Here is a 22,668-nt window from a genome sequence, read left to right as displayed (position 1 = left end):
AATAAAGGAGGGTGGGTGGGTGGGTGGGTGATTTAGATTAAAATGTTGAGTTAAAACACACCTAGTCCATTTAAACCGTTTTTCTATGAGAGCAAGGTTTTGTATGTTTTAAGTTAATGGTAGAGACTCAAACATATCCAATTCTAAGATGATATCTTCTCAGGCTTTGTGGTCATGTCTTGCAGAGTATGGAAGAACAGGTCCCCCACCCCTTGTGCTCTGTTTCGGCGAGGCTTGTTCTCCACCCAACAAGTAGCTTTGTCTTTAAAAGCTTGGTGCAAGCTGTTTCAGGCTGCTGGTCTTTGAGACAGGAGTCTCCTATGCCTTCCCAGGCCTTTCAATAAGGACACCAAAATTCGATCTCTCAGAACATGGCTTCTCTGATAAGTTATTAAGTTTCAAATTCTCCTTCCTTGGGATTTCATCGAGATAAAATAATTCTTCGAAGATACAATCTACCACAGCTCACAAAAGCATAACTGGACCTGAACTACTCCCTGCCCTGAAGTTCCCACTGGGATAGTTAGACATCCTACTCTCCACCCAGACCTACCTGCCTCCCTTCTAGCCCCATGCTTACAAGTTACCCCTAGGATAAAGTGCAGATGCCATATTGCTCCCTCTCCCGTGGGAGATATGGCCCCACTAATAAGCTTCCTTATAAACCACCAATCTGTGACTGTCTCCACATGGTCCCTTGGGATGGCTGGATGGATTCTTTCAATTGGTTGTTAAGCTCCAGGAGAATCTTGCTTCCCCTAAATAGTTGGGTCCTGATTTTTCTCAATTGTTCCCATCCAAGGTGTTGGAGTCAGCTTGCCAATTAAGTCCTCACCAGTTTACAAAAACCCGTTAAGTTTTTCTTTCCCCATTCTGTCTTATTTACCCAGTGTTTCCTTTGCTTATGTATAACACTTTTCTCGTGCTGGTTATGTGGTTTCTGCCTTGTGTTAACTGCATTCAGGGTTATAGGTCTTTGGGAAAGGAATCTACCCGCAGTCACCAACGTTTAATAAAGATTCCCAATTCAGCCTTTGAAGATGTGGCTTCTCTGTTTCCTCTGGTTGAATCCCTGTGTAACATAACACTATTAGGAAATATTCTGTATCACCTCAGTGAAACAAACAGTGTAGAGCCTTCTGACCTAAAAAGAAGGCATCGTTGCCCTCATTGACACATGCCAATTATAGGAAGAGGAGTTCTAATCATTGTTCTAAACAGTTTCAAAAGGTAGCAGGGGGCTTGGGAATGTGGCTTAGTGATAGAGTGCTCGCCTAGCATGCATGAAGCCCTGGATTCAATTCCTCAGCACCACATACACAGAAAAAGCCAGAAGTGGCACTGTGGCTCAAGTGATAGAGTGCTAGCCTTGAGCAAAAAGAAGCCAGGGACAGTGCTTAGGTCCTGAGTCCAAGCCCCAGGACTTGCCAAAACAATAATAATAAAATCTGGAATTAAAAAAAAAAAAAAGAAAGCCGGAGCAAGAATTGTTAAGTCCGTAAACAAAGGAATGAGTCTGATAAGATGCAAAAGTTAAGTAGAGCTTTATTTTGCGCCAAGCATCAAGAAAGAACTGACCGGCCAGGGCTACTCCTGAACAGGAGCACCCTGACTCAATCTTACAGGATAAATTTATAGGGAAAAACCACAAACCACAGGGCTATGCCTGACCTTTGATCACAATCATACTAGGAGAACTTCACCATGGCACTGTTGCTGTTACCTAGTTGATCGTTAATTATTTTTAAAATCACCTATTGTGACTTCGCTGCCAGGAGCCAGCCCAGGTGTCTGGAAATGATTGCCGCTCCCTTTTGGGGCAGTTCCGCACTCTTGATGTTCTGGTTTGTGCTCAATTCGAGCAAAACTACATCAGCCAGGGTGACTCTGAGTTCATTCTAGGTTGGGGTCAAAATGGAGTCACCTGGGCTTTTAGACTGGCCCCTTCAGAGCCATTCCCAATTCCTTTGACTTCACAAAAGCAGAATTTCTCTGGACCAAACTGCAGTATGCCAAACTCCAACCATGACAAGCAAGGAAAGTAGGGCTTGTGGTCCTAGAATCCTGCACAGAACAGTGGCAAAGGGACACCAGCAGGAGATCAAGAGAGGATAACAACATCCAGCAGGTCCTCATCTCTTAACCTGGGAATGCAGTAGTTTCAACATTCCACAGGAATTCATTGAGTACATATTTCCATACTAATGGGATAATGGAGAACCCCAGAGGGTCATCTCAATGGACAGTGGAGGAAGATTCACACAGTCAGTGCAACTTCCAAGCAGGATGAAAACACTCCCTGAGGCAGGAGAGGAAAGAATTTCTCTAACCTGACCTCATTTGTGTTTAAGATTGTGTGAAAGCCAGATCTCCAGTGCCATTTGCCAAGGCTGGCATCAAACTGCAATTCTCTCAATCTCTAGCATCTTAGTGAAGTAAGAGGATGCTGGATCTCCCGGTACCATCTTGGCCACATGGTGGATAGGGAATAGGGTTTAACTGGTGCTGTCTTCATGGTGAAAGAAGGAGAAGTCCCACCTCCCAGGTGATGGGTGTGGCCCTGCAATCCTGTGTCTTGGAAGACTCTCAGTTTCCTGTGACCCTGCCCTGTGACCTGACCCTATCTTGGGGTCAGACAGCTCAGAAGCCATTAAGCGAGGCCTCCTGTGCTGTGTCCCATCTCCTGGCTCTCCCCCGATCAAAATGGCCTCCCACTTCAGCAACCCACTGGGGCTGATCAGGGCTGTTGGCATTGTTTTTCTGCTCTTTCTTCTGCTGTCATGGCTCAGTTTTCTAACAATGTTAAGTATATTCATGGGCTGCAGGTCTGTGACAGGAGTCTGCCTGCAGGCAGCAGCTTTTTAATTGACTCCCAATCTGACCTCTCAAAATGTGGCTTCTCTGTATCTTGCCTACTGGACTGACTTTACATTAACACTTCCTGCTACCTGGTCACAGAACACATCCTGCCTCTGTCTTTTTCTTCCAAGAATCTATGGTAGCAAAGTAAGTCATTTGATTAAGTCCTGCCTGGATCCTCATTGAGGACAGTGTTTTGAGTATCTACAGATACAAACTGTCCATATTAAAATGACCTCATAGTATTGAAATGGAAAAGAAATCAAATCACAAGGAAGACAAAGTCTGACTAATCTTCAATTCTGAAAATAATGGCTCTGTCCTGATAGCATTATAATCTCCACTGCAATTATTTTTATTAAAACAGTTCCATCAAGACCCTTAGCTACCAATGACTATTCTTTAGTTACAGATATTCAGGCAAAACTTTGTTTTTTATTCAGAGCCCAGTTGTAGGAGAAAAGAGTTCCTCAAGTCCACATGTTAGTTTACACATGAGAGGAAATGATTTTGCTTAGGACACTTTTCCCCTCGCAAAATATCCTATGTGAAAATATTAATACAGGATATAAAGCTGCTAGTTTTTGTTTGGAATGGTTTGCTATAGGAGATAAGCAGCAGAATTCCCTTTTTTAGTTTTATCTGTAGAAACTAAAGATTCTGAAGATGTTCACAAATAAAGAAAGGGGGAAACATGTAGCCTTCTGAATTAGGAGACCATGACCAGGCCAGGATGCCAACACTGCTGTCTTCATCTAGGCACCGGTTGAGCAGCTACTGGGGACCACGGTCTTTACCAAGTCCTTCCTGCCTTCCCTGAGCTCTTTCCTACACTGGGGAGGTGGACATTGGTACCCCATCTTGCTGAGGAGAAAGTTGTGCCCCTGCCAGCTCACCCACCATGCCACAAGCTGAAGTGCTTTGGCAAGAAAATACACAGTTGTCAGGCTCAGGAGGCAAGGGTTGCAAAGGCTGAGGGTGCAGGTGCTTATTGTGCAACTCCTCCTTCTCATTTATACTGTGGCTCTGCAGTCTCCGTTTAGCATCCTGAAGCCCTGAGAAGCTCACCTCCACTATATATCCTTGTTCCCTCATTATAAGTATGAGTGAATCATTACAAGTTAGATGCATGTACGATGAACCATATTAAAGCAATGAAAACTGAAGCATCTAGTTAAACTTTTTGTTTTCTTTTTGTGGGTATGTATGCTGGTCCTGGGACTTGAACTCGGGGCCTAAGCACTGTCTCTTAGCATTTTTGCTCAAAGCTAGCACTCTAGCACTTGAAACACGGCTCGACTCTCAGCTTTTCTGGTGGCTAATTGGAGATGTCTCACCTTATCCTGCCCAGGCTGGCTGGACACCAAGGTTCTCAGAACTTGGCCTTCTGAGATGCTAGGGTTACAGTTGTGAGCCACTGGCACCAGGCTGAAGCTAAATTTGAATAGCAACTTCATGATATTCCTGCATAGTCTGGTAGAAAATATTCAGCCACACCATAGAGGATGTATCTTAGACAACCATCCTGTAGCTCTTCATAGTGACCCTGGACTCTGGCTGTCATTAACCCGTGTTCACTGCTCACATGTCTCCCCCTTCACACAGGGACCTTCCAGCACTTTTCAAAAGTCCACCCATCTTCCAATAGGACCCCACAAATGAGCTTCTTCCTAGAGGCCAGACACAAGAACTGAGAGGTCTTGTGTCTGTGACCCATACATATGTCAGTAGAGTATTGCCTTCCATGACATTTGTGTCTCTGTCTCCTATTTTGCTGGAAGATCCTGAACTGAAGGAAAGGAAGTAAAAGGAAATCTCATCCTGTTCATGTCTAGTATCTAATGTAATCTTGCTAATTAGTAAGCTATCACTGGGGAATAAGTGAGCCAATGAAGCCATCCATCTGACATGTAACTAGTTTTATTTATAGCATATGCTCTTTAAAATCAAGTTAGGATATGAAATAGAAGTTGAACATATTCATGTGATCCCAAGACAGCAATTTGGAACCAGAGCTGAGAGGCTGCAGACCTGAAGTGGTGAGCAGGGCCTTTGATCCCTGCTCTGTGAGTAGGATGTGATCTCAGCCTCCTGAGTAGCTAGGAATGCAGACAGGGGCCACCTGCCCACACTCCGAATCCCCAAAAAAGGGATTTGGGATATCAATTGTAATGGAGAGTCATGGTAACAGCTTGTTTCTGGGAAGTGGAGCGGGGACTCATGCTTTCCCCAGGCTCTGCTTGATGAAGTGGCTCACCAGCCGCTGTGGCCTCTGCTGGTACTCAGCAAGTACTTCGTGGGGGCTGCTGATCTGGTCCCCCTGCAGGCGGTCCAGGAGGGTGACACATACCACTGCAGCTGCCAGAAGCAAAGACCATGTCAACACCAAGTGCCAGATCCCTAGCTTCATTTACAAGAACCGGATGGACAGAGCAGGAGCTGAGATCCTCAGCCTGTGCATCCCCCAGGGAAGTCGGCTGTCTTCTCACCAACCCAGGAGAGGAGGGGTGGGATGAAGCAGGCAGGGAAAGGCACTCCAGCCTGCTCAGGAACTCCACAATTTCTGCCCTTGCACACATCACCTTTCCCTAGGTCTTACCAACCTCTTTCTTTGCTTCCAAAAGAAAGTCCTACAGTAGTTTATGCCTGTAATCCTAGCTACTCAGGAGATGGAGATCAGGAGAAAAACAGTTCAAGGCCAATGGGGCAATGTTAAAAGATCCCATCTCAACAAACAAGTTGTACTCCACAATGGTAATCCTGGTTACAAGGTAGATGGAAGATTACAATGCAAACTGGCCTGGCAAAAGAATTCCAGATCCAATCTGAAATATGCCTAAAGAATAAAAAGGACTGGGAGCATGGCTCACTTGGTAGAGCACCTACTTGGCAAAATAAGGCATGAAACTGAGTTCATACCCTAGTCCACATCAATTTCAAGGCCAGCTCTCACCTGTCCTGCACACCCTGGGTGGGTATAGGTTGGCTAAGGTGATTTGATGCGGGGAATTCTGAGGGGACAGCTGCACTTGAAGAGCTGCACACTCCAAGGTCAGCGAGCACTGAGCGCCAAGCCACTGGCAGGCTCAGGCACCTTGGGGCCAGCAAGCCTGCATTTGAGCTGCATGGATCTCCTTCACATCTGACCTTCCCGGTGCTCTGGGAGTCTGCAGGACAGCATCTTGTCCTGCCACAATCACAGGACATTGTCCCCAAGGGCGCAGGGATGTCACCCTGGTCAAACACTGACTTGTGAGTCAGTGGGTAAAAGCCACAAACATGTTGTTGGGGTGGGACAGGAGGGGGGCCTGGACTTGAGGACTGGCCGGCCCAGCAGAGATGGAGGAAGAAGGATGCGCGGGAGCCAGTCTGTGCCTGCTTACCTCGAAGGCCACACATACTGCACATGGCTGCAAACACCGAAGACTCCATCTCGATGTTCCGGATGCCAGCCGCATGGGCAGCTCGAAGATAGGCCTGCTTGTCCTTTTCCGTGTAGGAGCAGAGGGCACCATCCAGGCGACCTTGCCCTGTAGCAAAGACAGGAGGACTCTATGGAATGTCAGCTGCTACCACACGGTGGCACCAAGCTTGCACCTGGCATGGAGGTGGGAGAGGCCCACTCAGGTCCTGTGTGCTTCCAGGGCACGTGCCTGGCTCAGAGCCACTAAAATCACTTAAATCTACCATGGAAATACTGAGACTGGGTGACAGCCAAGCTGCTGACACCTGCCTCCAGAGAACATGGGATGCAGAATCAGGGCAGGTCAGGGCACCTGGGCCTAGGGGTCCACCCGCCTGACCCCTACACACACACACCTTCATAGAAGTCCAAGGTGCACATGGTGTTTCCCACCACAGTAGTGAACTCGCTCAGATCTGCAGAGCACTTCATGAGCTCCTGTACCAGCTGCTCATCCAGGTCGGTACTTCGAACTACCCGTTTCCCCAGGACAAGCTGCTCAAACTCTGGCTTGAAGCAGGCATCCACGGCCTGCCGGGTGATGACCACTGAGCCAGGCTCCAGACCTGAGGAAGAAGCAGATGTCGCAGCCGTGCCAGAGGCCTCGGCAGTGCACAGCACAGCACAGCTCAGGGAGAAAAGACTATGATTCATCTGCACCAGGACAGTCCTCATGACTCAGAAAAGTGAGATATGGGGATCACAGTGCAACGCCAGCTGGGGCAGACAAATCTGGGACTCTTGTCTCCAATTCACCAGAAAAAGCTCGAAGTAGAGGTGCAGCTCAAGTGGCAGAGTGCCATCTTGGAACAAAAAAGCCAAGTGAGAGCTCAAGGCTCGGAGTTACAGCCCCAGTTCCAGCACAAAGTAATTATTAATTCACATGCACACACTGAAGAAAATATACAAAAGCACCAAGAAGAGTGCTGGAAATGCCCAGGACGCTGTATGCCCTCTCGGACATAGCCTCTTCTAGCCCTTACTATTTTCTCCATTGCCTGGCACTCCACCATGCAGGTGATCATTACTGTTTAATTAATTCTTGCTACAGTTCTTTATTCTGTCCACGTTTAAGCAGAGTATAACAACTTTATGCACCCTACAGCTAACGTCACTGTTAAAGTGAACTTCACTAACTTCTGACCAACCTGGCTCTCCTCTATGCCTTGAGCATCATTAGGCTCCACTGTGTTTTATGCTTTGAGCAAAGCCTTCTGGAGTATTTTCTTGTCTGTAAATGTGTTATTCTGCTCTTATTTTGATGTGTAGTAATTTTATATGAGATCTAACCAATGATGGCTCTTGCAGTTTCTGGACATGGATAAGTCACAGGAAGTAGAGCTCTCATGAATAGGATTAATGCCCCGATAGAAAAAAAACTCAAAGCCAGGGCACCAGTGGCTCACATCTGTACTTGGAGCTATTCTGGAGACTAAGACCTGAGAATTACATTTCAAAACTAAGTCTGAGAGATTCTATCTGCAATGAGCCAGCAAGAAGCCAAATTAGAGAGAGGCATGGCTTAAGTGGTAAAGGGCCAACTGTGCATGGGATAAAAAAAAAAAGAAGAGTAAAAAGCTCTGGGCTCTGAGTTCAAAACCTAGTACTGACAAAAAACATAATGAAAACAAATAGTATCCAGGCCTGACTCGCCCTTCCACTTGTGTAATCATAGCAGTGAAAATTCCATAAAGAAGAAACTGGGTCTTCATTGGATGCTGAATCTCCCAGGTCTTTATCCTGGACTTCTAGCCTCCAGAATTGAGAAATGAATGTCTATTATTTATAAGCCATGAAGATTTCGGCACTTTTTAGCAATTCAAATATAGTTCTTCCTCGTATTATTTTTGTTTCTTTTGTTTGTGATCATACTGGGACTTGACCTCAAGGCAAGCTCTAACTTGGCTTTTTCACTCAAAACTGGTGCTCTACCACTTAAGTCATACTCACACTTCCAGCTTTATGCTGGTTAACTGGAAATAAGAGTCTTGCAGACTCTATTCAAGCTGGCATCAAATGGCGATCCTCAAGCTCTCCACCCTCTGAGTCACTAGGATTATGGGCATGAGCCCCCAGCACCCAGCCCGAAATGTTTATTTTAATGTCATAATGGGAGGAAATATAAATCAAGAGACCTTTTCTCAAGCTTCCAGGAGATTTACCCATTATTTTCCAAATAAAACATTTCCAAATACTACATGAAACATGAAAAACATAGCTGATTGCTAAGACTTCCTGCTTTCTATTAACTTTGACCTCCCCTTGCAAGGGTCTTTCTGGTCCACACTGAACCTCTGCTCAGCCATTCTTCTGAGCTCTGCGGATGGAGCTGTGGAAGAGTGTGCCAGATGCTCCTTGGACTCACAGAGCCTGGGGTGTGCCACCGCTTCAGGCCTCGATGGCAGCTTTTGTGGGTTCACTCCCCTAGGAGTTCTCATTGGCTGTCTTGAGATTCTTCTGTGTTCAGATCAGCCAGATGCCTGCAGCCCCAAGATCTTCCTGATCAGGTACCAATACCACTCGGATACTAAGCTACTATTTGTTCCCTAACAGTCCCACCATATCTGTCACATTTTGTTTTCAGTGATGTTCATGAATTTTTGGGTATTGCTTTCTAAGTTGCAATTTAGAGATCCTCAAGTACTCATCATCAATTAAAATACAAAATCCCTTGAAACAAAAATTCAGGAACAGCTGTGAGTGGTGGCTCGTGCCTTATTATCCCAGCTACTTGGGAGGCAAAGTTCAGGAGGGCCCTAGTTCAAAGCCAGCTCACACAAAAAGTTATCAAAAGTCCATCTGAGTAACAAACTGAGCAAGATGATTCATAAGACTGGGGACTGAACAAACCTGAAAAATTACTGAAGCAAAAAGTATGGTCTCAAATGGTTGAGTGCCAGCCTAGTAAGAGCAAGATCCTGAGTTCAAACCTCAGATACTTCTAAAAGAACTCAAGAATACTTGCTGGCCAGGTACTGGTAGATAATGCTATAATCTAGGCTTTTCATGAGGCTGAGATCTGAGGATCTTGGTTCAAGTGCAGGCAGAAAAGTTCACTAAGGGTCTTCTCTCCAATTACCCAGTCAATGGCCAGACATGGAAATGTGGCTCAAGTGGTAGAACAAAAGCCTTGAATGAGAAAGCCAAGTGAGAGTGCAAAGCCCTGAGTTCAAGCCCTAGTACTAGCACAGAAAAGAAAGGAGAGGAAGGAGGGGAAGGAAGGAAGGAGGGGTAGGAGGGAAAGAGGGAGGGAGGGAGGATTTTCTAGTTAGTCTTCTAGATCTCAAAGTCAAGATCAGCTTAAGTGGAAAACCATATCTCAACAACAGCAAGCGAACAAAAATCCCAAATTGATGCTCAGGTTTCACATGTGAGAATTCAATGGGTCACAGGTGGAATTAATATTATTAGGGAAACTGCATCTGTATGGAACATGTGCAGACCTTCTTTTGAAAAAAATATATTTCCCTAAAGAACAAAGCATACCAATTTACACCACCTCCACATCATATAAGGTATGGTAGGATTAGACTAAAGTAAGTCAGCTAATGTCTAATTCCAGTCTCCTGTGCCATGTTGGGCCTCTGTCAGCATCACCTGCAAGCAGGATTGCATTATTAATGCCACATCTCAACCCTGGGCCACAACCATGAGACCAAGCCCAAAGCTCTTCTTTATAATTTACCCAGTCTCTGCTCTGTGATTAGTATCAGAAACACAATTCAGCAGTCTTTTTAGCATTTTTCTTTTTCACTAAATCCTGTCCTTTCTTTACCCTCTTTGTTGTTGTTGTTTTGTTACTCCTGGGGCTTGAATTCAGAGCCTGGGCACTGTCCTAGATTCTCTCTGTGTTCAAGGCTCGTGCTCTACCACTTGAGCCACAGTGCCAGCTCTTTCTGAGTAGTATGTTGGAGATGAGAGTCTCATGGGCTTTCCTGCCTCAGCTGGCCTCAAACTGCAATCCTCAGATCTCAGCCTCCTGAGTAGTTAGGATTACAGGCATGAGTCACCAGTGCACAGCTACCTTCGTTTTTAAAAAGAAAACAGAACTGGGAAGTATGAGTGTGTGTATGTGTATGTGTGGGGGGGGGGAGCTCAAGGCCTGGGTGCTGCCCCTGAACTTTTTCACTCAAGGCTAGCACTCTACCACTTGGGCCACAGTTCCACTTCCAATCTGTGCTCTTTAATTGGAGATAAGAGTGTCATGGACATTCCTGCCTGTGTTGGCTTCACACTGCAGTCTTCAAATCTCAGCCTTCGGAGAAGCTAGGATTACAGACATGAGCCACCGGTGCCCACTTGAGAAGTTTTCTGGTGGCTCATTTAAGGACTTTTCCCTTACTTTTGTATCTTTCTGTCTTTCCCTCTTAAGTTACTTTGTGGTTTTCTCATCATGGGCTCCAAATCCACACAGGAGCAGGGAGGAGCAACAGGGAGTGAAGGACAGGAGAAAGAATAAAACAGGAACCAGATGAGGGACAGAGGGTGAACACTGCAGCCATTGTACTCACTGTATGCAGTGTAGAACAGCATACTGGATGACTTGTGGGTGGGGATGGCAGGGAAAATGGAGAGAGTGAGGGAAGAGATGACATTGTTTAAAGGAAATAAACTCATTAGCAAGTATGATGAGAAATGTGCTCACTACCTTACATATGTAACATCACCTTGACAATAAATTAATTTAAAAAAGAAACTACCAATTATGTGATAAGTAACTGTAACCTCTCTGTAGATCACAAGAATAATAATAATAATAATGATGATGATGATGATGATGATGATGATGATGATGATGATGGAAAAAAAGGAATCCAGCAAATAAAGTACCAAGTGTGAGCCCCAGAGAGCACACTCCGTGTGTGCAAGGCCTGTTTCCTTTCTGCTACCAATCTCTTTGACCTAGCTGGAGGACGGGGTGGGGGGGGGAATGTGATAGAACAAGCTTCCTTTCCACTCTCCATTAATAAGCTCTTCTTCAACAAAGCAAGGTGGGACTCTGTCTACCCAGCATCACACCATGGTGATGCTACTGCAAGGAGCTCCGGTCCCTCCCCAGAGCTAAAGCCCCCTTTGCAGTCCTTACCTATCCCCCCAGAAGTGCCGATTCGTATGATGGTGACATTGGAACACCTGGCATGGTACAGCAGCTTGATGAGCTCGTGTAGCATGATGGAGATGGATGGAATGCCCATGCCATGCTAAAACCAGAGAAAAAGGCCAAGGATGAGTCCGGGGTGGTACCTGAGTCCATACATATGTCTCTCCTTAGACAGCCCACATGTGAAACACCAGGAATCCCAGCATCCTGGAGGCAGAGGCAGGAGGACTGTGAATCTAAGGCAAGCCTGGGCTACTTAGTGGGACCCTATCACAGAAAAACAAAAGAAACAAGGAGATGTTGTCATCCTTTATCAGAAGATGGGTTCTGTGCTCCTTTAGCTCATTTCCCACAGTTAACAACTTCCCACAGTTAACAGTTGCATATGACCAAATATTTTGCTGATAGCAAGAGATCAAAATTGAGGCCACACTCACATAACTTTTTGGGGTTTGAACTCAGGATGTTGCATTGCTAGGTAGGCACTCTACACTTGAGCCACTCCACCAGCCTCTTTTGTGCATTGGTTATAGGGTTACAGGGTCCTACTTTATGCCTGACCAGCCTGGACTGCGATCCTCCTATTTGGGCTTCCTGGCCTCACTAGGAAGACCAGGTGCTCACCACCACACCCAGCCACTGACAGAGATGAAGTCTTCCACATTGAATGGGGGAAGGTCAGCAGGGCTGGTCTGGACCTGAACTGTGACCCATCAGTCACCACCTCCAAGAAGCAAGGGCTGCATACAGACTTGAGCCACTGTGCCTGGCTTCACATGATTTTTGTTACAGTATATTGCTACAATTACTCTAGTATAAGTCATTTCTTCCCAGCTATTGCTGTGCCTAGTTTATATATTGTATAGGGGAAAGAAACAGTACAAATAGGGTTTTGCACTCACAGGGGGTCCTGGAGCATAATTTGGGCTGGGGTGACTACTGTTAGCCTAACTACCTCTGCCTTAGGAGCCACTCTGCTATCTTAGGACCTGCTGCAAAGCATGGCCTTTCCTGAAATCTGGTGACACAGGCCCTGCCCTGAAATTAGCTGATTCAGGTCTTATCAGGTGACACAGGCAGCTGCAACCATAAACCTTAGCCCCACCACAACAAAATCCCCTACTCTCACGCACCTCACAAACTCTATGTTCCACACAAACCAGACTGAAGAGTACCCCGGCACCTAGTGAAATTCTCCACCCCAGCCCCTCTAGCCCTGTAAACCCCCTTGCTCAAGGCCAAGTGCTTTCCCTGTCTAAGACGGGCAGCCTGACAGCTTGCTGACAATGAACTTGGCTGGATGTGGCTTGGTGTCTGTGTAGTTTTGGGGGCTAAGGCTTTCAACTTCTGTGTTCTGTTTATATTTTATATGGTGCACCTCCCGTGGAATAAGCTCATCGTGGTGGCAATAGAAGATGAACTTCAAAATAGAGATTTAAAACTATCTACTTCGAAATACTCAGATCTATCCTATACATGACATCCATACAAAGTTCTAAAGACACAGCACTGAGGAACTAAATGAAGCTCAGTAGGAGGGTAGCAGCAGCTCCTGCTGGGTAACAAACAGCCCCTTCTGACATCATACCCACACTGCTCATTTTTAATCTCATTTATTCCTGCCTCCTCTGTCTCAGCCAAGTAGGCAGCTGGCTAGACCCTCAGTTCCTCACACCAACCTGACAACTTGCTGTGAATGCACACCTGTCATTTTCTCCCCTTGAGGTCTCTACACATACACTCTCCCATCTTTCAAAGACACCACACCTTTCCACAGGATACCCTCACCACTCCCAGAGGCTGTGTGTGAAGCAGAGCCTTAAGGGGAAAGGTCCCTTTAACAATTACAGCCAGGTGCCAGTGGCTCACACCTGGAATCCTAGCTACTCAGGAGGCTGAGATCTGAGGATGGAGGTTCGATGCTAGCACAGGCAGGAAGTCCTGTTAGGTGCTTATCTCCAATAAACTACTCAAAAAAAGCCAGAACTGGAATTGTGGCTCAAGTGGTAGGGCACTAGCCTTGAGCAAAAGAAGCTCAGGGACAGCACCCAGACCCAGAGTTCAAACCCTAGGACCAAGGGGAAAAAAAGAATTTGTCTCAACTGGGTATTGGTGGTTAACATCTGTAATACTAGCTACCCAGGAGATTGATATCTGAGGATCACAGTTTAAAGCCAGCCAGGGCAGGAAGTTCTGTAAGACTCCAATTAACCATCAAAAAGCCAGGAGTGGAGTTATGGCTCAAGTGGTAGAGTGTCAGCCTTGAGCAGAAAAGCTAAGGAGCACCGGCCCCAAGTTCAAGATTTGGTATTGCCTCTGTCTCTGTCTCTCTGTCTCTGTTTCTGTCTCTCTCTCTCTCTCTCTCTCTCTCTCTCTCTCTCTCTCTCTCTCACACACACACACACACACACACACAGAGATAGTTATGAAGTAAGTTACTGTATGATGACAGAGAGGCCTCGCTCTCCTTATACCCGGGTCCACAAAAAGCAGTTCCCCCTGTTTCCTCCCATAAGCTGGGCTCCCACACTGCCTGCCCCTGCCCCTGCCCCTGCCACACACACTGTGCACAGCTGTGTATATTTGCATTGTATTTGGATATGTGTGCTTAGGTGCTCCAGGAGAAAAAGTCTTAAAGTCACAACCCTGGTACCATTCATCCCCAGCTGCTTCAGGCTCAATTGGCTCCCATCACTAAACAGTCAGCAGGTGTTAGGGCGCCAGCTGTCTGTGTGTATAGAGGAGTGGGGGCAGGACCCCAGAGCCTAGAGACCCAGTCCAAGGACATGGCCAGTACTCACGCTCACAGACAGCACTGGTCCAACTTTGTACATGGCGTAGCGGTCAGTCCCCGCACAAATGTTGGGAAACTCTTCTCCTGGATGGTCAAGGCCCAGCTGTGTGGCCACATACCTGATGAAGGTATTCATCCGCGAGGGGCTCCCACCAACACACACAAACTGCAACCAGAGAACAAGGACTCCCTCAGCACACTGCTACCAACACAGATCTTCAAGGCTGAGACTTCTCACTAGGAACAGCAGGGTTATTCAGGAACCTGATCAAAATGCAAGTTCCCTGGTTCTCCTCACTGTACTGAGAAGGAGGGAGGGGTAATTGGCTTGAATGAATTTTCTGGTGAAATTCCGAAGCTCTGGTCTTGAACTCATTCCTTGTTATGGGGTAACTCACAAAAAAATAAGCAAGCAGCTCTCCACACAATGAGATCAAGCCCTCGGCTGCTTTGGGGAAGGCAGTTCCCAGCAGCACATGTGCTCAGGGGTACTGCACCATGTTGGGGGGGGGGCGGTGCTGCAGAAGTTCTGGGACTGGACTGAGAGGGTGGGAGGTCTTCATTCTCCTTCAACTCTTCCTGTATCCAGAGTCCCACAGCCCATCTGCAAAATGGACCACCAGTCACAAGAGTTCGAGAGGTTTAGGCTACTGTGAGTGTCTCCATCAGAGAAGATCCTCAATGTGCAAGAAGACATTTGAGAATGTATATATTATACACACACACACACACACACACACACACACACACACACACACAACACACGGTAAAAGAGAGAACACTAGTTTAGGGAATTTGAAAAGAAATGGATTGTTCCCTTAACATCAGATCTCTATAGGCTGGAATATAACTCATTACATATGATGTTAGTGAATGAAGACCCAGAAGCCACATGCCAGTAGCACACGCATTTAATCCTAGCTACTTAAGGAGGCTGAGCTCTCAGGACCAAGGTTTGAAACCACTCTAGGCAGAAAATCAGGAGATTCTTTAACCAGCAAAGAGCCAGAAGTAAAGCTGTGACTCAAGTGGTACAGCGCTGGCGCTCAGCCAAACAGAGGCCTTGGGTTCAAGCCCCAATACTGAACAGAAAACAAACAAAACAAAAAAAAGAGCATCTGGAAAGTTTCCTAGAGTTGGACATCAACACTGCTGGACATCAAGAACAGTACTGGGGGGGCTGGGGATATAGCCTAGTGGCAAGAGTGCCTGCCTCGGATACACGAGGCCCTAGGTTCGATTCCCCAGCACCACATATACAGAAAACGGCCAGAAGCGGCGCTGTGGCTCAAGTGGCAGAGTGCTAGCCTTGAGCGGGAAGAAGCCAGGGACAGTGCTCAGGCCCTGAGTCCAAGGCCCACGACTGGCCAAAAAAAAAAAAAAAAAAAAAAGAACAGTACTGGGTGTTGGAAGAGGCCTAGCCCTGGGGTCAGTATCTCTGGATGGTAGAGCTTGGCATTCTTCCGATTTGCAATTCCATGCATTAAGTCAGCTTTTCCCATGGGGACTAGAGATTTGCAAAGTCCCTGTGACTAACCACAATTACGTGTACATTTCCAGGTAGCTAGAAGGGAGGATTGTGAATGTTTCCAAGGCAAAGAAATATAAAGTAAATTATGGATATGCTAAAGTCCTTGATCCGATCATTATACATTGTAGAATTGTATTGCAGTACCACACTGTACCCTGTAAGTACATACAGTCTTCACGTGTCAAGTAAAAATAAACTTAGCTGGGTGCTGGTAATTCACACCTGCAATCTCTCCTATTCAGGAGGCTGACATCTGATGATAGAAGTTTGGAGCCAGCACAAGCAGAAAAGTCTATGAGACTGTTATCATCTCCAATTATCCAGCAAAAAGCTACAAGTGGAACTGTGGCTCAAATGGTAGAGCCTCAACCTTGAGTGAAAAAAACAACAAGCAAGAACACAAGGCCCTGGGTTCAAAACACAGAACTGCCCCCTCCACAAATAAATAAATGTAATATTTTTAAGCAGTTTATCTTCTGGGCCTGTGAAAATGCGGATGCCGCAACTTCTCGGTCCTAACTATCGGCCCAGTCCTAACTGTCTCTGCACGCACAGTTGCTCTGACTCACTCCCTAGAACATCTGAACTCAAATGAGGTTTTCCTTAATGCAAGAAAACACCAGAGTTACAAACACAAGAATCTGGACTTAGCATCTTCACTTTTTCAATACATACAAATTGCAAAATAGCACAGAAATCAAGTTACACCACACAAACCTTTTTAACCTTCTTTTTAAGACTTTCCATCCTAAGGGGCAATTTTAGAAATACCAATCAAATCATTCATTTTTACCATCAGGTTTCCAGTGTTCATCTGAGAACAAAAGATAAATCAACACTGAGGAGAAAAAATAGACTTGATGCTATACTCAGCAAAAAATAAAATAAGCCCAGAGAGATAATTAAATGAACAAACTATTAATATGCATCTTAAATTACAAGTCATTGTAATACAAATTGCCTATCTAACTATTCCTGCTTCTCTTGGAAATTTTTTTCCTCTCTGCTTTCTCCCAATTAAGCATTAGGCAACTTACTTTATTTTATTTTTCTTGTTGGTCATAGGGGGCTTCAACTCAAGGCCTGGGTGCTGTCCCTGAGTTCTTTTGATCAAGGTTAGAGCTCCACTACTTTAAGCCACAGATTCACTTCCAGTTTTCTATTGGTTAATTGGAGATAAGAGTCTCGTGGACTTTCCTGCTTGGGCTGGCTTTGAACTGCAATCCTTAGATCTCAGACTCCGAAATAGCAAGGATTACAGGTATGAGCCACCAGTGCCTGGCGTTTTATTTTTATTTATTCATTTATGTTTGAGATGGTAGTATCACTATGTTACCCAGGATGGCTGCAAACTCCTGAGCTCAAGTGATGCTCCTGAGGGCCCCAAAGTAACCAGACCTACAGCATAAGTCTCTTGGGCTGGTTCAGGAGGTTTCCTATCTATACAGTTCCATTACATACTAAAGCTGTAAAAGATCAATCAGGGGCCAATGCAGCAATAGTTAGAAGTAGTTTCCTTTACCTGCTAGTTCATATACTTGGAAATTTGTGAAAGTCTGCTAAACATATGATGGCATGCATCTGTCACCTCTCTACTATCTGTGAGCAGGCCTGGCTTATATCACATAGATTACTATACAACAAATTCCTGGAATTAAAGCCTGGGCTTTTACCTTCACATCGCCAAACATAGCTGGGAAGTCATGTGTGCTGGTGCTGAGGCTGAAATGGTAGAGAACATCTTCCTTCATGGTTGCTAAATTTGGATTGGAAAGCTGAATGAGGCAGTCACTGTTAGAAACAAGAAAATGAGTTTATAGATCATGGTGCTATTGGCTGGCATTACTATAGCAATGTTCCCTGTGAGGCACAATCAGAGCCCAGAGATAAGACACTCCTACACTGCCAAGGTCTCCACTAACCCATCTCCTCCTTCTTAATTCTACTTTTCTCTGGCAGCCCCTGTTCAAAAGAAACCAACAAAAATTTGGAAGATCCACCATAGGACAGATATCACAGTGTTAAATCAACCACACAGGGCTTTATAGAGCTGGTTGCTATCCAAATCAAATTCACTTAATACATAAACCTGACTGCATTTTAGTGTTCACCATTAAGAGACAGGGATAGCCCAGAGATAACCTTTCCAGTCCACATAGCTCTAACTTCTTTTTTTTTTTTTTTTTTGCCGGTCCTGGGGCTTGAACTCAGGGCCTGAGTATTGTCCCTGGCTTCTTTCTGCTCAAGGCTAGCACTCTACCACTTGAGCCACAGCACCACTTCTGGATTTTCCTATATATGTGGTGCTGAGGACTCAAACCCAGGGCTTCACGTATGCAAGGCAAGCACTCTACCACTAGGCCATATTCCCAGCCCTCCAACTTCTTTTTCTTGTCTTATTGCTACAGCTACCACTTCTCAGTGCACTAGGAATGGCAAGTGAAGATATCTCTTCACTTACTTTTTAATCAGTGTGGCTCACAATGCATTGCTTTAATAGGAATTGACAAGTGTCAACATGGCTTATACCTTTACAGACCATTAAGTTTCTGCCAAAACCATGCAAAAGTCTGCTATTGTCTCAGAAAAGCAACAGGTACAACAAAAACAATGACTGTGTGTAGTTGTGTTCCAGTGAAGTTCTAGTTACAAAATCGGGTACCCCAGAGGCAATTCCATTACCAGCCTTGTTGAGCTCCTGAGAACCAGAGTTTACCAAGGCTTCACCAACAATGTCTATCTTCTGATTCCCAGAGACCAGCGGGGTTCCCGTCAAGAACTGAGTCCTTGAACTCAGAGCAGTCAGAGCTTTCTTTTTCCTCCTTTGCCATCTAACTTTCTTTTTCTTCCCTCTCTGTCTAAATTTATACCTAGAACCAAATGACCACATTTCTTCTCAGTTGAACTCATGAGAAAAGAAAAAGAAGAGCAAGTGTCTAGGCTGTCTGTGGTTGGAAATGAATGATTCAACCTTGGCCAGCCTCACTTGACTGTGGTGTGAAAGTGACAGGCATTCAGAAAAGCAAGACTTTGAACTTGAACTTGGGTCTTTTCTGGAGGTAATTATATGCAGTGCAATCCTTCCTAGCAAGATTTCGCAGACTCCACAGCTCTTGGTCAAGGACACCATCAGAAGGGGAACTCCCTACACTGCCCAGCATGCTGTGTTGCCAAGCTAGCTGTTTGTTATGTTAGACACACTGCAGCTTATGTTATTTTCAACTTATATTAGGTTTATAGGGGTATAACCCAGGCCTAAGTCAAGGAACACCTGTAGTATTACATAAAGTGATTTTCCTCAAAACTGTCTCCTTCTCTCCAGAGGATGCTCATTACATCTTATGTACATTTTAGCATAATGACACTAATGCAAAGTTAGGTGTATGGCTCAGGCCTGGAATCCTAGCTACTCAGGAAGCTGAGATCTTAGGATCACAGGTTAAAGCCAGCCTGAACAGGAAAGTACAAGAGACTATTATCTCTAATTAACAGTAAACAGCTAGAAGTGGAGATGTAGCTCAAAGAATAGGATGTCAGCCTTGAGAAAAAGCTAAGGGGACAGTAACCAGGCCCTGAGTTCAAGCCCTAGCATTGGCACCAAAAAAATAAAAAAAGAAAGAGAGAGAGAGAGAGATAATATAAAAATGAACCTTATCTCCATGGTAATTATTTAGTAGAGGTCAAGATGACATCTTATTTTATCTGCATATATGCAAAACATCATTGAATTGGCTCTGGTCAGTTTTCTAGATCATCTCATCTATTCTTGATTTTTTTTTTCTGGCAGACAGTGTCAACAGAAGAGACAGAGGGCCCTTCTATCTCCCTCTGCCTATATCTGATTGCTTTCTTTCCTATTTCTCAAGTTTCCCTTCTGACCCTCACCCACTAAAGTGCTGTCCAGATTAATTCAACCATGTTAACATTTTCAAAAGACAGCTACAGAATAGGAAGTATGAAAGACTCGAGAGACAATTGGGAGCAGTGGCTCACACCTGTAATCATAGTTATTGAGATCTGGTGATTACAGTTTGAAGCCAGCCAGAGAAGATCAATCTGAGAAACTCTTATCCCCAATTAACCAGCAAAAAGCCAGAAGCAGAGGTGTGGATTAAGTGGTAGAGCACTAACCTTGAGTGAAAAACCTAAGTGAGATAGAGCAGCATGGGTGGATGGATACAAGTATCAGTGACCACTCTTGACATGCCAGCCACAGGCAGGGACCCAGGGCAAAAGTGCTATCAACTTTGCTCCTAAGGGGTAAGTGACCAGCTCCAGGAAAAGCATGCCTATCAGCTCGACGCTCTCTTCCTAACAAATGCAGAATTCATTTTACTAAAAGGTATGGGGATGTTTGTTCTTAAAGGTCCAAATCCAGAAGTCTGTGTGGTTAGGACCATCCCAGAAAGCCTTTTTGACCTCTAGAAAAATCTGAAATACTGACCATTATAAAACAATCTATGTAGAGCATGTTCAGTTCCTTTCATGATAACTGGCTTTGACATGCTGGTGGCACTCTGGTCTCTCTCAGAAAGTCATGAACAAAACCCCAAACCAAATAGTCGTGAACGTGTGCCGAAATGATGCAACAGGATGCCATAGAGACAAATCAACCACATATTTCAAAACAGAAAACCTTTCTTCACTGCTTGACTCCAGCAAGAGCAGAAGGAAACAGAGTGTGACTATGAGATCACCATGGTTTTGAACTAACGTAACTTTGACCCTTACCATAATGAATTGTGATAGGCTCTTACATATTGGTTGTGTGTGAGAGAGTGTGTCTGTGTGTGCATGCGCCAGTACTGGGGCTTGAACTCAGGGTCTGGACCCTCTCACTGGGCTTTCTCTGCTCAAGGCTGGTGTTCTACCATTTAAGCCACACTTCCACTTCTACCTTTTTGCTGCTTAATGGAGATAAGAGTCTCATAGACTTTTCTGCCTGGCCTGGCTTTGAACCTCAATCCTTAGGTCTCAACCTCTTATAGGTGTGAACCTTCAGCACCCAATATATTCTTTTGAAAGGATCTCAAGATAATGAGGCAAGAGACAAAATTTTCCCCATCGATACACAATTCCAGGGAAATTATCTCTGTATTCATTTAATAAATATTCGCTGAGAGCCCCAGAAGCAGGATAGAGTACCATCCCACACTCCTATCAGAAGTGATGGACAACTAGAGAACAAAGAAAGTAGATTGGTCAATGGACTCAGGTCTAGGTAGGGAGTGTGGGAGTGTGGCCCAGTGTAGAGCACATGCTTAGCATGCTCCAAGCCCTGTGTTAAGAACATCACACCTGTAATCCTAGCTACCCAGTGGGGTTTGTCTCAATAAAGTGGCTACAAACAGCAGAGCACCCACAGGCATTGAACTGCTTCGTCTTCTGAGACCACAGGTCCTGAAGGTTAAGGGCAGAGACATAAGGACCCAAGCTAGAGCCCTCTACCCTTTAATTTCTCAGCCTCTGCCATTTGACTTCACTAATTTAACTGATGTCAACTTTACTTTTCCTATGGGAAAGCAAATGGCTCAAAGCAGTGTACCATTAAAGACAATCCTACATATCCCCAGCAACAAAGACCAATCCTACTTGTGATGGTTTTCAGGTTTCTTTTCTCCAGCTTCTGCAGCCGCCATCTCTCCCAGTAACAATATCTGAAAGAAAAGCATTGCACAAAATAGTCAAGCCACCCAGCAGGAACCAGGGCTGTGTTCATCCCTGCTAATACTTAAAGCATTGGTACAGCTGGGAGCCATTGGCCCATACCTGTAACTAGCTATTCAGGAGGCTGAGAACTGAGGACTAGGATTCAAATCAGACTGGGTAGGAGGGTCCATGAGACTATGAGACTTCTATCTCCAATTAACCACCAAAAATCCTGAAGTGGACCTGTGGCTCAAATGATAGATGTCAGCCTTGAGGGAAAAAGCTAAAGGACTATGCTCTGGCCAAGCTCAAGCTCCAATACTGGCGGGGGGGGGGGGGGGGGCAGAGAGCGAGGGAGGGAGGGAGAGAGAAAAAAAAATGGAAGAGAAAAGACAAGACCACTCATTCCAAGTCTATAGATTGGAGCCTTTTTCCTGAATCTCAGCCAATATTCCTGCAACAACCCAGTTCACGTCTTTGTATCTCATCATTGTCTTAAGGCAAAAAAGTCCTTTTTGATGAGTTGGATTTTTAACAGTTATTAATTAAAATACACTGACCCTTTTCAGTATATTCTGAAAACCCAAAAAATGAAACTGGTTGAGCCCAAAGGAAAACCTCCCCAGCAATCCCTGTGTGCCCATCTTCATCTAGCTTTTGTTCCCCCTGGCATTTGTGAAATACTTCGCTGAAAATGCCAACCATTAATACCCAGCCAGGGGAGCTTTTAAAAGGAGAGTGTGTTGCTGTTGCTTTTGCTGTGCTGAGGATAGAGCGCAGGGCCTCACCCTTGCTAGACAAGTGCTCTACCACTGGGCCACATCCCTAGTGTGGGAATGACTTCTCTTAGAAGCCCAGCCCTTCATCCGGGAACCTCCAAGAACATAGTGCTTAGTGCAGAGAAAGAGAGCTTACAATTAGTCAGATAAGCACAAGAGGCAGCTATTCCTAGTGTTGAGGAAAGAAGGGAGAAACTATGGGCAGTGGGAGCAGAGGCCCTGTGCTGAAAGGATCCTGGGCTGTAGACATCTGGCAACGCCTTCAGGCTTTCTCCATCACCCACTGACCAGATGCACAGAGACCCCACCGTTTGTGTTATTCTGGCCCCCAGCAACCATCAGGGGCAGCCCTGTCCACAGTGGTCAGCTGGACTGGGCCTCTCCTGTGGTCATCACACATGCTGTGTAATCTGGCATCTGTGAGGTCTGGGTGGCCAGGTGTCCTTATCTTGGGAACACAGGCCAGTGCCTTGATTTCCCAGCACTCCCTGC

The 22,668-nt window shown here is 45.4% G+C and overlaps 1 protein-coding gene across 2 annotated transcripts in view; it reads right to left on the bottom strand.

Annotated features, from left to right (window-relative positions):
• Nucleotides 1-4,763: 4,763 nt before the first annotated feature.
• Nucleotides 4,764-22,668, bottom strand: part of Upp1 (uridine phosphorylase 1) — a 22,703-nt gene continuing 4,798 nt past the window's right edge. Inside the window, exons 2-8 of one of the 2 annotated variants that reach the window (XM_048339400.1) lie at nt 21,341-21,405; nt 17,422-17,539; nt 14,225-14,383; nt 11,409-11,523; nt 6,679-6,888; nt 6,243-6,389; nt 4,764-5,217 (exon numbers count right to left, since the gene is read on the bottom strand). In XM_048339400.1, the coding sequence (XP_048195357.1) occupies nt 5,078-5,217; nt 6,243-6,389; nt 6,679-6,888; nt 11,409-11,523; nt 14,225-14,383; nt 17,422-17,539; nt 21,341-21,387 (936 nt within the window). In that variant the 5' untranslated portion in view covers nt 21,388-21,405 and the 3' untranslated portion in view covers nt 4,764-5,077. Of the gene's footprint in view, nt 5,218-6,242; nt 6,390-6,678; nt 6,889-11,408; nt 11,524-14,224; nt 14,384-17,421; nt 17,540-21,340; nt 21,408-22,668 lie in introns of those variants that run through there. The other variant, XM_048339401.1, reaches the window with a different exon arrangement.

Source organism: Perognathus longimembris, chromosome 2 (assembly GCF_023159225.1).
Source record: "Perognathus longimembris pacificus isolate PPM17 chromosome 2, ASM2315922v1, whole genome shotgun sequence".
In the NCBI taxonomy this organism is placed as follows: domain Eukaryota; kingdom Metazoa; phylum Chordata; class Mammalia; order Rodentia; family Heteromyidae; genus Perognathus; species Perognathus longimembris.
The sequence above is the reverse complement of the archived record's forward strand: the minus strand, read 5'-3'. Positions and strand labels throughout refer to the sequence as shown.